Genomic DNA, 18,422 nt, shown 5'->3' on the forward strand with positions numbered 1-18,422 from the left:
TTTGTGCACTTACGATTGATTTCCGATAGCCGAGAAGGACAAGCAGTCTCAAACACCAGGCTACACGAATCAGCCCAGCGGCCAGCCGAGACATTGATCCATTTAACACTGGCAGCTGTGTTTGTTCGCTGTTAATCTCTGTCACGGCAGGAAGCGGCAGACTGATGGGGGAGGAGGTCTGAGACGTGCGATTCATTCTACCGACCCCCGTTCCTCGTTATCGTTTCATTCCCTGCCCCTCGCCCCCGTTCAGACTGAACCCCCCCCCCCCCGTTGATTAATGAGCATCCATGACAAAGCACCACCCTCTTACATTCTCTGACAAGTCAGTGCCAATTGGAACTGTATGGCCATGCTCAACTAGCTTTACATCCAGGAAAGAAAAACTTGCATTTCTATAGCGCCTTTCATGAACACCAGCTGTCCCAAAGCGCTGTACTTTTGTACTTTGGAGTGTAGTCACTGTCGCGATGTAGGAAACGCGGCATCCATTTTGTGCACAGCAAGCTCCCACACACAGCAATGTGATAATGACCAGATAATCAGTTTTTAGATGTTGGTTGAGGGATAAATATTGGCCCAGGACACCGGGGAGAACTCCCCTGCTCTTCTTCGGAATAGTGGCCATATTTTATGTCCATCTGAGAGGGCAGACCGAGTCTCGGTTTAATGCCAGTAATGGTGACCATGAAACTATCGGATTGTCGGAAAAACCCATCTGGCTCACTAATGTCCTTGAGGGAGGGAAATCTGCCGCCCTTACCCAGTCTGGGCCTATATGTGACTCCAGACCCACAGCAATGTTGTTGACTCTTAACTGCCCTCTGAAATGGCCCAGCGAGACACTCAGTTGTACCAGACAGCAGTTCACCACCTTCTCAAGGGCAATTAGGGATGGACAATAAATGCTAGCATTGTCGGCGACGCCCACATCCCGTGAATGAACTAAAAGAAATATATGTGTTTGGTTAATTCAGACAAGCTCAGGAGGTCCTGCAATGGGCATTCTGCATCAAACTCATCCCGGTTTCCTCTAGTAGTTCTCCAGTGCCAATTAATGTGGGATAACAAGCAGTGTGGTAATGCTAACTCATGCCCCCTAACCTATTGAGGAAAAACCCAAACGAATTCCTCTTCGGATCCTTACAGATGCCAGAGAGAGAGAGCGAGAGACTATCACCCCATCAGCCTGGCCTGGAGGTGAGGCAGAGTCCCAGAGGTGAAGGATAGCATACTAACCCCTCATGCCCCGACTGAACAATTGTTCAGAAATCAGATTTATTGTCAGCTTGAAACTCTGGCACGTTCTGGTCCCGAAAATCAACAAAAGTATTTACAGTAAAGGGAAAGCTCACCTTCGTCAAAGACCTGTTCCTGATCCCAGCTTCGGATATAGTCATCCTGCACAAGACAGGGAGAAGGATATTGTATTACAAGGAGCACAACAACAACTTACATTTATATAGTGCATTTAACGTAGTAAAATGTCCCAAATGAGCGATATCAATAAAACCAAAATTTAACACCGAGCCACAGAAAGAGATATCGGGTCAGATGACCAAAAGCTTGGTCAAAGAGGTAGGTTTTAAGGAGCATCTTAAAGGAGGAGAGGCGGAGAGGTTTAGGGAGGGAATACTAGAGCTTGGGGCCCGGGCAACTGAAGGAACAGCCACTGATGGTGGAGCGATGAAAATCTGGGAGTGCGCAAGAGGCCAGAATTGGAGGGGCGCGGAGATCTTGGAGGGTTGTAGGGTTGGAGGAGGTTAGAGAGATAGGGAGGGGGTGAGGGCCATGGCGGGATTCGAATACAAGGATGAGGATTTTGAAATCGAGGATTTGTTGGACCGGGAGCCAATGTAGATCAGCGAGCGCAGGGGGGCGATGGGTGAACGAGATTTGGAGTGCGTTAAGACACGGGCTGCAGAGTTTTGGATGCGCTCAAGTATTTATTTAAACGGAACACCAATCCTCTAGGTCTTAACGGGCAACTCTGAAGTGCTTTAAAAAGATGCAACGAGAGACCTACATTCATATAGCGCCTTATTAGATCTCAGCAATGCGTTATTTTTGGAGTGCATTGACTGTTGTTATGTAGAGGTATTTGCCAGCGGTCACACTCTTTGCTCATGTTTTTAAATATGAAATTAATTTTCTCTGACTTGCGCCGATAAATTGCTCACATCCTCGCAGGATACCGGTGATCTAAGTCGTGGTGCACACAAATTACTGGATTATGTTTCGTGTGAATTAAAAGCGATTGGAACAGCCCAAGGACAGGAATAAGATGGAGATTTTATTCCTCCCCAATCCGCGCTTGTTGGCAGGAAAACAACAATATGCAAAGCATCCTGCCGATTCCGATTGGGAGACCGAGGAGTCCCGTCCTCTTGGAAACTCCGCTTGCAATAAATTGGCTCAGTAAAGCCAGGTGTATCTCCTCATGATGTCTGCGGCATTAACTCAACACTTCAACAATTAACCGCACAGAGGTGATAGCATTTCTTGGTGGTGGCAATGACAGAGAATATACAACAGGCTCCACGGCATCGTGATAGGTTGGTTCAGTGGGCTGCACTCATGGCCCTGAGTCAGAAGGTCATGGGTTCAAGTCCCATTCTAGGACTTGACCACATAATCTTGGCTGACAACTCAGTGCAGCACTGAGGGAGCAGTGCATTGTCGGAGGTGCCTCTTTTGGGTGAAACGGTAATCCATGGTCCTGTCTGTGATGCACAATTGGCTGACAACTCAGTGCAGCACTGAGGGAGCAGTGCATTGTCGGAGGTGCCTCTTTTGGATCTGTGATGCACAATTGGCTGACAAGTTTAACTACATAACACCAGTGACAAGGACAAAAGAAATAGGAGCAGGAGTAGGCCATTCGGCCCCTCGAGCCTGCTCCGCCATTCAATACGATCATGGTTGATCTGATCTTGGGCTCAGCTCTGCTTCCCTGCCCGGGAACTTGAAAATGAATTGATTGACTGTGAAGCACTTTGGCATATCCTGAGATGGTTTATAATTCCACGTTCTTTCTTCCTTTACAAGCTATGTTCCAGGTTAAGGCGAACACATACATGGAAGTTCTGAACACTTGGGTGGTATTAGATACCAAGGGGCAGATTTTCAGGAAATAACCTCTAAATGTGGGGGTGGGGGTGTCCAGATAGCTTTGTTCACTGTTTGGTCTCCTCACATGGTGGGTGATATTGAGGCTCTGTGTGGTGCTCTAATAATGACTCCACGAGGCAATATGCTGTACTTGAACTGTAGTGACCTTAGTCCTTTATTTGTTAACTCCAGAGTGAGGATCACACCTGGTGGCTTGCCTTTTATACTAGGCCAGGCACACCTGTACAGGTGACCTACAAGTCTCCCACTGCAGTGCCCTCTGGTGGCACACCTTGTGATAGTACCAACTGTGGCTATGTAGGATACATGGCACTCTGGAAAGGGTGCAGAAGAGGGCCACTAAACTAATTCCAAGTCTAAAGCATCTTAGTTATCTAGGCTAAAAGAGTTGGGACTCTATACCCGAGAGCAACGTAGACATAGGGGGGACCGGATTGCGGTTTATAAAATAATGAAGGGAAAAGACAGTGTTCCAGCTGACCGTTTATTTCAATTAAATAGGTGTGGCAGGACCAGAGGTCACAAATTTAAGTTGTATAGGGCTAGATCTAGGTTAGACGTCAGGAAGTGGTTCGCTTCCCAGAGAACAGTAGAGCTCTGGAACAAGCTGCCGTTTCATGTGGGGGGATGCAGACTCGCGGAATTCCTTCAAGCAAAAGCTGGATTTATTTCTGGCTGCAACGGAGAGTAACTCTTACAGAAGGGAGGTACTGCAGGGAATTCAAGGCCAGAGTGATCTCCTGGACTAGTTTCGATCGCCTAGATGGGTCGGAGAGGAATTTCCGAGATTTCTTTCCTCCCAGATTGGCCTGGGGTTTTTTACCTGTCATTTTGCCTCTCCCAGGAGATCGCAGGATTTGGGGGTGAGGTGGAGTGTACATGTTGTGATACTCAAGGTATCGCAATTGTGTGGGATGGTCTCGATGGACTAGATGGACTTTACCTGTCCGCCATTGTTCATACGTTCGTGTCTCCCTGATTCATATTAAGATCCGTCACCATGCTTGCCAAGAAAACAACAACAACTTGCGGTTATATAACGCCTTCACCTTGGTAAAACATCCCAAGGCGCTTCACGGTGGAGCAATTATACTAAAAATTAACACCAAGGCACAGGACGAGGCCTTAGCGCAGGCTTGGTCAAAGGGGTTGGTTTTAGGGGGAAGTCTTACAGGAGGAGAGAGAGAGGCGGAGAGGTTCACGGAGGGAAATTCAGAGCTTTGAGTCCAGGCCAATAGAGGCACGGCTGACAATGGTGGGGCGATGGAAATCAGGGAGCGCCCCCCCCCTCAGAGCGCACGCACTGCGAAGAGGCAAATTAAATGGGGGCATCAGTCAAACAGTCACCAGGAGAACTAAGCCCAGGTGACACCAACAGCCAGATAGAAAGTGGGACCAAGTCACAGCATCCGGGCACCGGTCCCGGCAATGCCCAGTGAGCTGACACAGTGCAGCAGAGCTCTGTCCCCACACCTTAATATTAAAGTCCCTGAAACTCTACTGTGCCAATATTAGCATACCATCACCCAATGTATTTCAACAGAGCGCCATTCACTTTGAGTAAATAGATTCACTCTGTTAAAATAACAGACGGGAGGAATTCCTGATGAACGGGTCAAGCTTTGGTGCGCCAATATTTGCACGGTATAATTTCAGGGCTTAGGGTAACTGACTGTGAACTGGAATTAAGTGGAGTCAGACCGTTTTATTCTGCAATAAACGAGAGAGGTAGCATCACACAGCAAGAGGAAACGAGTGTGTACAACATCCAAACGAACTAACTCGATTTGTTACTGAGGAAAAGGAGGAGCAGTTGTTTAATGTACTGTGTCAAGTCCCACTCCAGGGACTTGAGCACATAAATCCAGGCTGACACTCCCAGTGCAGTGCTGAGGGAGCGCTGCACTGTCGGAGGGGCCGTCTTTCGGATGAGACGTTAAACCGAGGCCCCGTCTGCTCTCTCAGGTGGACATAAAAGATCCCGTGGCACTATTTCGAAGAAGAGCAGGGGAGTTATCCCCGGTGTCCTGGGGCCAATATTTATTCCTCAATCAACATCACTAAAAAACAGATGATCTGGGTCATTATCACATTGCTGTTTGTGGGAGCTTGCTGTGCGCAAATTGGCTGCCGCGTTTCCCACATTGCAACAGCAACTACACTTCAAAAAGTACTTCATTGGCTGTAAAGCACTTTGAGACGTCCAGTGGCCGTGAAAGGCGGTATATAAATGCAAGTCTTTCTTTCTACTTCTTTCTGTGTGTGTGGGGTCATTCACATTGGAAGACATTATTATTAGGCAGCTAATATATAAATAAATACACTCACACACTAATGGATGTTGCTTGGCGTTGCTTACAGTGGTAACATTTTAACCCTACCTGTCCGGGGGATATTGGTGGGTAAACAGTTAAAAGTGCGCCGATATAAGAATTGTAATACATATAATTCATTAATTTTATATAAACCTGTACAATATACGTAGATAGATAACGTGGGCTGGTTTGGCATTAAAGTATATGAGCCTAGAGACTTTGGAGTGGGATATTAAAATATGAAAGCTTAACTCGTGTCGATGAAGTCCTTTTGCTATTTTAAAGAAAGTCTTGGATTTATATAGCGCCTTTCATGACCACCAGACACTTCAAACTGCTTTACAGCCAATGAAGTACTTTTTGAAGTCACTGTTGTAATGTAGAAAATGTGGCAGCCAATTTGCGCACAGCAAGCTCCCACAAACAGCAATGTGATAATAGCCAGATCATCTGTTTTAGTGATGTTGATTGAGGGATAAATATTGGCCAGGACACCGTGGATAACTCCCCTGCTATTCTTCAAAATAGTGTTGTGGGAATTTTTACATCCACCCGAGAGGGTAGACAGGGCCTCGGATTAATGTCTCATCTGAAAGACGGTACCTCTGACAGTGCGGCACTCCCTCAGCACTGCACTGGAGTCTCAGCCTAGATTTATGTGCTTAAGTCGCTGGAGTTGGACTTGAACCCACAACCTTCTGACTCAGAGGCGAGGGTGCTGCCCACTGAGCCATGGCTGACACTCCAATCCAGAGCATCACCGCACTTCTCTAAAATTGACCAAAGTAATTGGGGAAACAGTCTGGTAATTTCGAAAGAATCAATTGTTTTGAGCTATGCCGAGACACTTTGCACTAACCCCTGTGAGAAATTAAACGAAAGGACTGGATTTCAGCCATTGGCGGTTCTAATTAGAGACTTGTATAAAACAACATCGCTCATATCTCTCAGGATGTCTCAAAGCGCTTCACATATGAGGTGCAGTGACTGCTCTTATAGACAGACGCAGCAGCCATTTTATGCTCAACAAGACCCCATAAACAGCGATGAGCTGAATGGCCAGCTAATCTGCTTTAGGTGGGGTTGGTTGAGGGAGAAACCTTGGCCCTCAGGACATGAGGAGAACGTAAGTCCCTGAACACCCTTTGAGCTCAAATTGGAATATTCTTTCAATTAATATACAATGGCAATTATTAATCTGTTAAACAAATCATACATATAACTATCAATCTTCTGTGGTTCAGCTGTTTAACCATGAGTTGAATCGTTTATTTGAGATTTCACAAGCTTTTCCATTTTAATAATGTGAGGTTCCTCGCCACTGAGTGTCAGCTGACACACAAAGCTTTAAGGCTTCGGAGATGAACGGGTTTGTTACCCCCATTAAAGTAGCAGACCAAGGAACGACCTGCGATCGGATTGCGTGCTTGGACCAATTTTGCCCAATGCCATTCCTAGGTTGTGGTGCACGGCATTGTTCTGTTCTATCGCGTTATCAACGCTGCTCCTGGGGAGCTTCGGGCTGTAACTGGGCTGGGCCGCTGCAGTCTGTCTTTAATGGGCCCCTGGGATGAGACAACCCTTTAGGGAACGAAAGCGTGTTTATTGATTTTATTCCCCCTCAAGGGAGAACGCACCAGCCAGCACAGAGCGGAGCGGATAACTGATGGGCAGCAGTGACTGACAGTGCAGCAACTCAATCGCGCCCATCTGATAACGTCATCAACTGTGAAAGCTTTTCCCAAGTCAGCAGAACAGAATGAATGCCTTAAAGGAATACTCCTCACTTATGATGTGATTGGGATTACAGAGACGTGGCTCCAGGATGATCAGGGCTGGGAACTCAACATCCAGGGGTATTCAACATTCAGGAAGGATAGAATAAAAGGAAAAGGAGGTGGGGTAGCATTGCTGGTTAAAGAGATGAATGCAATAGTTAGGAAGGACATTAGCTTGGATGATGTGGAATCTATATGGGTAGAACTGCAGAACACCAAAGGGCAAAAATCGTTAGTGGGAGTTGTGTACAGACCTCCAAACAGTAATAGTGATCTTGGGGAGGGCATCAAACAAGAAATTAGTGGTGCATGCAATAAAGGTGCAGCAGTTATCATAAACATAAGAAAACATAAGAATTAGGAACAGGAGTAGGCCATCTAGCCCCTCAAGCCTGCTCCGCCATTCAACAAGATCATGGCTGATCTGGCCGTGGACTCAGCTCCACTTACCCGCCCGCTCCCCATAACCCTTAATTCCCTTATTGGTTAAAAATCTATCTATCCGTGAGTTGAATACATTCAATGAGCTAGCCTCAACTGCTTCCTTGGGCAGAGAATTCCACAGATTCACAACCCTCTGGGAGAAGAAATTCCTTCTCAACTCGGTTTTAAATTGGCTCCCCCGTATTTTGAGGCTGTGCCCCCTAGTTCTAGTCTCCCCGGCCAGTGGAAACAACCTCTCTGCCTCTATCTTGTCTATCCCTTTCATTATTTTAAATGTTTCGAGAAGATCACCCCTCATCCTTCTGAACACCAACGAGTAAAGACCCAGTCTACTCAATCTATCATCATAAGGTAACCCCCTCATCTCCGGAATCAGCCTAGTGAATCATCTCTATCCCCTCTCCAAAGCTAGTATATCCTTCCTTAAGTAAGGTGACCAAAACTGCATGCAGTACTCCAGGTGCGGCCTCACCAATACCATATACAGTTGCAGCAGGACCTTCCTGCTTTTGTACTCCATCCCTCTCGCAATGAAGGCCAACATTCCATTCGCCTTCCTGATTACCTGCTGCACCTGCAAACTAACTTTTTGGGATTCTAAAAGAGTTTCATTCACCCCCAGGTCCCTCTGCACTGCAGCATGTTGTAATTTCTCCCCATTCAAATAATATTCCCTTTTACTGTTTTTTTCCCCCAAGGTGGATGACCTCACATTTTCCGACATTGTATTCCATCTGCCAAACCTTAGCCCATTCGCTTAACCTATCTAAATCTCTTTGCAGCCTCTCTGTGTCCTCTACACAACCCGCTTTCCCACTAATCTTTGTGTCATCTGCAAATTTTGTTACACTACACTCCGTCCCCTCTTCCAGGTCATCTATGTATATTGTAAACAGTTGTGGTCCCAGCACCGATCCCTGTGGCACACCACTAACCACCGATTTCCAACCCGAAAAGGACCCATTTATCCCGACTCTGCTTTCTGTTAGCCAGCCAATTCTCGATCCATGCTAATACATTTCCTCTGACTCCGCATACCTTTATCTTCTGCAGTAACCTTTTGTGTGGCACCTTATCGAATGCCTTTTGGAAATCTAAATACACCACATCCATCGGTACACCTCTATCCACCATGCTCGTTATATCCTCAAAGAATTCCAGTAAATTAGTTAAACATGATTTCCCCTTCATGAATTCATGTTGTGTCTGCTTGATTGCACTATTCCTATCTAGATGTCCCGCTATTTCTTCCTTAATGATAGCTTCAAGCATTTTCCCCACTACAGATGTTAAACTAACTGGCCTATAGTTACCTGCCTTTTGTCTGCCCCCTTTTTTAAACAGAGGCATTACATTAGCTGCTTTCCAATCCGCTGGTACCTCCCCAGAGTCCAGAGAATTTTGGTAGATTTTAACGAATGCATTTGCTATAACTTCCGCCATCTCTTTTAATACCCTGGGATGCATTTCATCAGGACCAGGGGACTTGTCTACCTTGAGTCCCATTAGCCTGTCCAGCACTACCCCACTAGTGATAGTGATTGTCTCAAGGTCCTCCCTTCCCACATTCCCGTGACCAGCAATTTTTGGCATGGTTTTTGTGTCTTCCACTGTGAAGACCGAAGCAAAATAATTGTTTAAGGTCTCAGCCATTTCCACATTTCCCATTATTAAATCCCGCTTCTCATCTTCTAAGGGACCAACATTTACTTTAGTCACTCTTTTCCGTTTTATATATCGGTAAAAGCTTTCCTTCTCTTACCGCCCTTCTTTTTCACTGGAATATATTTTTGTTGAGCACTATCAAAGAGCTCCTTAAAAGTCCTCCACTGTTCCTCAATTGTGCCACCGTTTAGTCTGTGTTCCCAGTCTACTTTAGCCAACTCTGCCCTCATCCCACTATAGTCCCCTTTGTTTAAGCATAGTACGCTCGTTTGATACACTACTTCCTCACCCTCAATCTGTATTACAAATTCAACCATACTGTGATCACTCATTCCGAGAGGATCTTTTACTAGGAGATCGTTTATTATTCCTGTCTCATTACACAGGACCAGATCTAAGATAGCTTGCTCCCTTGTAGGTTCTGTAACATACTGTTCTAAGAAACAATCCCATATGCATTCTATGAATTCCTCCTCGAGGCTACCCCGTGCGATTTGATTTGACCAATCGATATGTAGGTTAAAATCCCCCATGATTACTGCCGTTCCTTTTTCACATGCCTCCATTATTCCCTTGATTATTGCCCGCCCCATCGTGAAGTTATTATTTGGGGGCCTATAAACTACGCCCACAAGTGACTTTTTCTCCTTACTATCTCTAATCTCCACCCACAATGATTCAACATTTTATTCATTAGAGCCAATATCGTTTCTCACAACTGCCTGATATCATCCTTTATTAACAGAGCTACCCCACCTCCTTTTCCTTCTTGTCTATCTTTCCGAATTGGCAGATACCCCTGTATGTTTAATTCCCAGTCTTGGCCACCCTGCAACCACGTTTCTGTAATGGCCACCAAATCATACCCATTTGTAATTATTTGTGCCGTCAACTCATTTACTTTATTTTGAATGCTGCGTGCGTTTAGGTAGAGTGTTTTAATACTAGTTTTTAAACCATGATTTTTAGTTTTGACCCCTCCTGCAGCCCCTTTATATTCATACATATTGTCCCTTCCTATCACCTTGTGGTTTACACTTACCCCAGTACTACTCTGCTCTGTTGCCTCCTGCCATTTGCATTCTTTCTTGGGGTCCTGTTCATCTGAGCTCTCACCCACCCTAACGAGCTCAGAGCCCTCTCCTGGGTTCCGAATACTCCTCGCATTGAGGCACCGCGCTTTCAGGCTTGCCTCTTTATTACACTTTGACCCTTTAGAATTTTGCTGTACAGTGGCCCTTTTTGTTTTTTGCCTTGGGTTTCTCTGCCCTCCACTTTTACTCATCTCCTTTCTGTCTTTTGCTTCTGTCTCCATTTTGTTTCCCTTTGTCTCCCTGCATTGGTTCCCATCCCCCTGCCATATTAGTTTAACTCCTCCCCAACAGCACGGGTAAACACTTCCCCTAGGACATTGGTTCCGATCCTGCCCAGGTGCAGACCGTCCGGTTTGTACTGGTCCCACCTCCCCCAGAACTGGTTCCAATGCCCCAGGAATTTGAATCCCTCCCTGCTGCACCACTGCTCAAGCCACGTATTCATCTGAGCTATCCTGCGATTCCTACTCTGACTAGCACGTGGCACTGATAGCAATCCAGAGATTACTACTTTTAAGGTCCTATGTTTTAATTTAGCTCCTAGCTCCTTAAATTCGTCTCGTAGGACCTCATCCCTTTTTTTACCGATATCGTTGGTACCAATGTGTACCATGTCAACTGGCTGTTCACCCTCTCTTTTCAGAATGTCCTGCACCCGCTCCAAGACATACTTGACCCTTGCACCAGGGAGGCAACATACCATCCTGGAGTCTCAGTTGCGGCCGCAGAAACGCCTATCTAGTCCCCTTACAATTGAATCCCGTATCATTGTCGCTCTCCCACTCTTTTTCCTGCCCTCCTGTGCAGCAGAGCCAGCCATGGTGCCATGAACTTGGCTGCTGCTGCCCTCCCCTGATGAGTCATCCCCCTCAACAGTACTCAAAGCGGTGTATCTGTTTTGCAGGGGGATGACCACAGGGGACCCCTGCACTACCTTCCTTGCACTGCTCTTCCTGCTGGCCTTCCATTCTCTATCATAGGTGACTTTAATATGCATATAGATTGGACTAACCAAACTGGAAGCAATACAGCAGAGGAGGATTTCCTGGAGTGAATAAGGGATGGTTTTCTAGACCAATATCTCGAGGAACCAACTAGGGGGGAGGCCATCTTAGACTGGGTGTTGTGTAATGAGAGAAGATTAATTATCTCGTTGTGCGAGGCTCCTTGGGGAAGAGTGACCATAATATGGTGGAATTCTACAGTAGGATGGAGAATGAAACAGTTAATTCAGAGACCATGGTCCAGAACTTAAAGAAGGGTAACTTTGAAGGTATGAGGCGTGAATTGGCTAGAATAGATTGGCGAATGATACTGAAGGAGTTGACAGTGGATGGGCAATGGCAGACATTTAGAGACTGCATGGATGAACTACAACAATTGTGCATCCCTGTCTGGTGTAAAAATAAAAAAGGGAAGATGGCTCAACCGTGGCTATTAAGGGAAATCAGGGATAGTATTAAAGCCAAGGAAGTGACATACAAATTGTCCAGAAATAGCAGCGAACCCGGGGACTGGGAGAAATTTAGAACTCAGCAGAGGAGGACAAAGGATTTGATTAGGGCAGGGAAAATAGAGTACGAGAAGAAGCTTGCAGGGAACATTAAGACGGACTGCAAAAGCTTCTATAGATACGTAAAGAGAAAAAGGTTAGTAAAGACAAACATAGGTCCCCTGCAGTCAGAATCAGGGGAAGTCATAACAGGGAACAAAGAAATGGCAGACCAATTGAACAAGTACTTTGGTTCGGTATTCACTAAGGAGGACACAAACAACTAAAGTTAGATGAAGTCCTTACTACTAGGGGGATCAAGGGGTATGGCGAGAAAGCAGGAATGGGGTACTGAAGTTGCATGTTCAGCCATGAACTCATTGAATGGCGGTGCAGGCTAGAAGGGTTGAATGGCCTACTCCTGCACCTATTTTCTATGTTTCTATGTTTCTGGATATAAAAGGGGTCAGAGGGTCTAGTAAGAAGGAGGAACTGAGGGAAATCCTTATTAGTCGGGAAATTGTGTTGGGGAAATTGATGGGATTGAAGGTCGATAAATCCCCAGGGCCTGATGGTCTGCATCCCAGAGTACTTAAGGAGGTGGCCTTGGAAATAGCAGATGCATTGACAGTCATTTTCCAACATTCCATTGACTCTGGATCAGTTCCTATGGATTGGAGGGTAGCCAATGTCACCCCACTTTTTAAAAAAAGGAGGGAGAGAGAAAACAGGGAATTATAGACCGGTCAGCCTGACATCGATAGTGGGTAAAATGATGGAATCAATTATTAAGGATGTCATAGCAACGCATTTGGAAAGAGGTGACATGATAGGTCCAAGTCAGCATGGATTTGTGAAAGGGAAATCATGCTTGACAAATCTTCTGGAATTTTTTGAGGATGTTTCCAGTAGAGCGGACAAGGGAGAACCAGTTGATGTGGTCTATTTGGACTTTCAGAAGGCTTTTGACAAGGTCCCACACAAGAGATTAATGTGCAAAGTTAAAGCACATGGGATTGGGGGTAGTGTGCTGACGTGGATTGAGAACTGGTTGGCAGACAGGAAGCAAAGAGTAGAAGTAAATGGGGACTTTTCAGAATGGCAGGCAGTGACTAGTGGGGTGCCGCAAGGTTCTGTGCTGGGGCCCCAGCTGTTTACATTGCACACTAATGATTTAGACGAGGGGATTAAATGTAGTATCTCCAAATTTGCAGATGACACTAAGTTGGGTGGCAGTGTGAGCTGCGAGGAGGATGCTATGAGGCTGCAGAGTGACTTGGATAGGTTAGGTGAATGGGCAAATGCATGGCAGATGAAGTATAATGTGGATAAATGTGAGGTTATCCACTTTGGTGGTAAAAACAGAGAGACAGACTATTATCTGAATGGTGACAGATTAGGAAAAGAGGAGGTGCAACGAGTCCTGGGTGTCATGGTACGTCAGTCATTGAAGATTGGCATGCAGGTACAGCAGGCGGTTAAGAAAGCAAATGGCATGTTGGCCTTCATAGCGAAGGGATTTGAGTACAGGGGCAAGGAGGTGTTACTACAGTTGTACAGGGCCTTGGTGAGGCCACACCTGGAGTATTGTGTACAGTTTTGGTCTCCTAACTTGAGGAAGGACATTCTTGCTATTGAGGGAGTGCAGCGAAGGTTCACCAGACTGATTCCCAGGATGGCGGGACTGACCTATCAAGAAAGACTGGATCAACTGGGCTTGTATTCACTGGAGTTCAGAAGAATGAGAGGGGATCTCATAGAAACGTTTAAAATTCTGACGGGTTTAGACAGGTTAGATGCAGGAAGAATGTTCCCAATGTTGGGCAAGTCCAGAACCAGGGGTCACAGTCTAAGGATAAGGGGTAAGCCATTTAGGACCGAGATGAGGAGAAACTTCTTCACCCAGAGAGTGGTGAACCTGTGGAATTCTCTACCACAGAAAGTTGTTGAGGCCAATTCACTAAATATATTCAAAAATGAGTTAGATGTAGTCCTTACTACTAGGGGGATCAAGGGGTATGGCGGGAAAGCAGGAATGGGGTACTGAAGTTGCATGTTCAGCCATGAACTCATTGAATGGCGGTGCTGGCTCGAAGGGCCGAATGGCCTACTCCTGCACCTATTTTCTTGTTTCTAACTAAATGCACACACACAATCACGTCTTAATCACATGCTTCTTAAATACACCTATAGGCTTACTGCTTGTTGTCTATTCAATTAGTGGCGTTTATATCTTGTGTGCTTATAGTCGGAGTCACTCTCAGTCAATGTTGCTTCTGATGCACAGGCCCATAGAGTGGACAACACAAACTTAAACCTCCCCGACTGTGCTGTTGGCTGTGGCTCAGTGGGCAGCACACTTGCCTCGGAGTCAGAAGGTTGTGGGTTCAAGTCCCACTCCAGGGACTTGAGCACATAAATCTAGGCTGACACTCCCCGTGCAGTGCTGAGGTGCCATCTTTCAGATGAGATGTTAAATTGACGGCCCGTCTGCTCTCTCAGTTTGTACATAAAAGATCCCATGACCTAAAAGAAAGCAGGGGTGGGGTGATCTCTGCTCAAGTCTCTGGAATGGGGCTTGAACCCACAACCTCCTGACCCAGAGGCAAGAGTGTGAGCCACAGCTGGCAGCCAAGGTTACAGAGGATGGGTGCTGCCTAATATCAGGAAACAGGAAAAGCAGAGGCAGCCATATTTGTACCTATCGGCCAGATCCTTAAACAAGGAAAGAATGTGGGCAGTGATTTTACAGCCAACATCGATTGGACAGTATTAGATACAGGTTCTTTCTTCCTTCAAATGTCTTTATGTTGAATTTAAATATAAATCAAGTTGCATTTCTCTTTTATAATATAAGAGTATTTATGGTAAGCAAAAATTAAACCATGGATTAGAGTATTTGTGTTAATCAACAAATGAACCATGTATTAGAGTATTTATGGTAATCAACAAATTGCCCGTGTATTAGATTATTTATGGTAGTCAACAAATGGCCCGTGTATTAGAGTATTTATGGTAATCAACAAATGAACCGTGTATTCATCATCATCACATGCAATCCTCGAGGTTGAGGATGACTTGCTTCCACACAGGCTTGACGGAGCAAGGTCTTGGTCCAGTGTCAAGGGGACCCAAGACGACTGGAGACCAGGCTCCGCTGCATGTGCCAATACACACACACACACTCAAACATACCTCTACTGTCCTCCTTCCTTCCTCCCTCCCACAGGACCTCACTCTACATGGAATTCATTGTACGCAATGTGAGCCTCACGGTCTCACAGCCTCGCTATTGCTATTAGCCCGTGCTGCGCCTTCCCTTGGTCCTGTCAGAGTATTTACTGAACCATATATTAGAGTATTTATGGTAATCAATAAATAAAATGTGAACTAATTTATTTATGGTAATTGTAATGTATGCACCTGTGAGGATGCATTTAAAAGAGTTGTGGAGCTGTTGCATTGTGAGTGGCTTAGCCGGTCACGATATGTTCACAAGACTCAATAAAGCCCCAGCCAGTTGGGTCTAGGTCATCCACGATGAGGTATGCAGTTGTGAGCCTAGTGGATGAACTGGTAATGTGTAGTGTGATTGTTAAACCTTTGTTAATAAACCAACTAGTTCTTAACAGCAATGAAGCAAATATATTATAGTGATCAATAAATGAACCATGTATTAGAGTATTTATGGTAAGCAACAAATGACCAGTGTATTAGAGTATTTATGGTAATCAACAAATGAACCTGTATTGGAGTATTTATGGTAGTCAACAAATGATCCATGTATTGGAGTATTTGTGGTAATCAACAAATGACCCATGTATTCGAGTATTTATGGTAATCAACACATGACCCATGTATTAGAGTATTTATGGTAATTAACTAATGACCCGTGTATTAGAGTAAAACTATCACTGACCTCCACTTCCTGACGGACAGCACGTGATGGAGAGAAAGCACGGGAAAGAAAAATGAAAAGAAAACAATTAGCAAGTTAGGGGCAAATAAATTGACAACAAACCAACACAACATCAGACAATGCCTTTAATACGAGCCATGCGTGGAGCTCAAACTCAGGGGAAACAATCCCTTTAATACAGAGGCACTGCCAGAGTCTGAGTCCCTGGGACACAATCCCTTGCGTGGACTTAGCCCGAGCTCATGGGCGACACTTCCGTTAATGCAGATCCCAAGCCTGTGGTACCTCAGCCCTTCCAGGCAGAAGTGCCAACACTGCACCCAATCCCTTCAACAGATCAAGGCCAAAGCTCCAGCCTATAGCAGGCAATCCCTTTAATAAAGGCACGTAAGCACAGGGAAAGAAAGAACTTGCATTTATATAGCACCTTTCACAACCTCAGGACGTCCAATGAAGTTTTTTTTGTACGGTCATCACTGTTGTAATGTGGGAAACGCAGCAGCCAATTTGCGCACAGCAAGCTCCCACAAACAGCAATGTGATAATGACCCAGATAAACTATTTTAGTGATGTTGATTGAGGGATTAATATTGGCCAGGACACCGGGGATAACTCTTCAAAATAGTGCCCATGGGATCTTTTACGTCCACCTGAGAGGGCAGATGGGACCTCGGTTTATCGTCTCATCCAAAAGACGGCACCTCCGACAGTGCGGCGCTCCCTCAGCACTGCACTGGGAGTGTCAGCCTAGATTTTTGTGCTCAAGTCTCTGGACTGGGACTTGAACCCACAACCTTCTGACTCTGAGGCAAGGGTGCTGCCCACTGAGCCACAGTTGTTGCTGAGACATTAAACCAGACCCAACTTCCCGATAGCCGACGAGGTGACTGGATTGCAGAGTGATCACAAGGAGTGCGGCAAGCTCTCCATCGCAGTGCACCAACACGCTACAGCAAAGGGCCAATCACAGCCTGGGTACCAGTCTTGGCTCAGTGGGTAGTGCCCTCGCCTCCCGAGTCAGAAGGTTATGGGCGACAAATTGCAGCCCCATCTTTGCCATGAGGAGGTACCAAGTGGCGGAGGAGGAGAAAAGGTGTAATATATTTGCTTCATGGATGCTTTGCTTAAGAATTCATAGCAACATATTATTAATAACTAGTTGGTTTATTAGCAAAGGTTTAAAATCACACTACACATTACCAGTTCATCCACCAGGCTCATAACCACCTGCCTCATCGTGGATCCCCCGAATCCAACTGGCTGGGGTTTTATTGAGTCTGGTGAACATCACATGACTGGCTAAGCCACTCCCAACTCAACAGCTCTACAACTATTTTTGCAAAACAATAAATCAAGTGACCCCCTACTAGAGAGACACTAAAACCGACAAATTAAACACATTAACTTTTTACATTAATGGTTCAAATTAAAATTTAGTTGTTGGGGGTGATGATGCACTCCAGTCCCTCCAGCGCCCACCTCTCGCGGAAGGCCGCGAGCGTACCGGTGGACACCGCGTGCTCCATCTCCAGGGATACCCTGGCTCGGACGTAACTGTGGAAGAGAGGCAGGTAGTCGGGCTGAACGACCCCCTCGACTGCCCGCTGCCTGGACTGGCTGATGGCCCCCTTGGCCATGTTCAGGAGCAGTCCTACGAGGAGGCCTTCCGGCCTGCCCACTCCCCTCCACACAGGAGGCTCAAAGATCAGGAGCATGGGACTGAAGTGCAACCAGAATTTGAAGAGTAGTCCCTTCAAATATTGGAATAGGGGCTGCAACCTGACACACTCCACATAAACATGGAACACGGACTCCTCTAGACCACAGAAATTGCAGGCGGTCTGGGAGTCCGTGAACCGACTTAGAAACTGATTGCACGGGACTGCTCCGTGCAACAGCCTCCAGGCCAAGTCCCCAATAGATAAAGTGAGGACTCCCGCGTAGAGAGCACTCCATTGGGGACCCCCGCCTCCTCCAGACAGCAAGATAGTGTCAACAGCTCTACAACTATTTTAGTGCAAAACAATAAATCAAGTGCCCCTTGATTATAAAGGGGCCACTAAAACCGACAACTTACCCAATAAAACTTTTGAACAATAAACGGTCAAATTAAAATTTGCTTGCCGGGGGTGATGATGCATTCCAGTCCCTCTGGCACCCACCTCTCGCAGAAGGCCAGTGTTTTGAATGAGCCACGCACCCAAAAAAAAATTAACAGGAACATTGACCCATATCGCTTGATACCCTTACCTAATAGGTGTCAGCAGTGACTCAGTGGGTAGCACTCCAGGGACCTGAGCACATAGATCTAGGCAGACACCCCAGTGCAGTACTGAGGGAGTGCTGCACTGTCAGAGGTGCCGTCTTTCGGATGAGACGTTAAACCGAGGCCCCGTCTGCCCTCTCAGGTGGACGTAAAAGATCCCACGGCCACTATTCCGAAGAAGAGCAGGGGAGTTATCCCCGGTGTCCTGGGGCCAATGTTTATCCCTCAATCAACATAACAAAAAAACAGATTATCTGGTCATTATCACATTGCTGTGTGTGGGAGCTTGCTGTGCGCAGATTGGCTGCCTTGTTTCC

At 46.1% G+C, this 18,422-nt stretch overlaps 1 protein-coding gene across 1 annotated transcript in view; it reads right to left on the reverse strand.

Moving 5' to 3' along the window:
• The window catches only part of spock2 (SPARC (osteonectin), cwcv and kazal like domains proteoglycan 2), a 93,864-nt gene that overhangs the window by 56,096 nt on the left and 19,346 nt on the right, over window positions 1–18,422 (reverse strand). Inside the window, exon 2 of the mRNA XM_070865566.1 lies at window positions 1,356–1,401. Coding sequence (XP_070721667.1) covers window positions 1,356–1,401 — 46 coding nt within the window. The remainder of the gene's footprint in view (window positions 1–1,355; window positions 1,402–18,422) is intronic.

This window comes from Pristiophorus japonicus, chromosome 22, assembly GCF_044704955.1.
Source record: "Pristiophorus japonicus isolate sPriJap1 chromosome 22, sPriJap1.hap1, whole genome shotgun sequence".
NCBI lineage: Eukaryota > Metazoa > Chordata > Chondrichthyes > Pristiophoridae > Pristiophorus > Pristiophorus japonicus.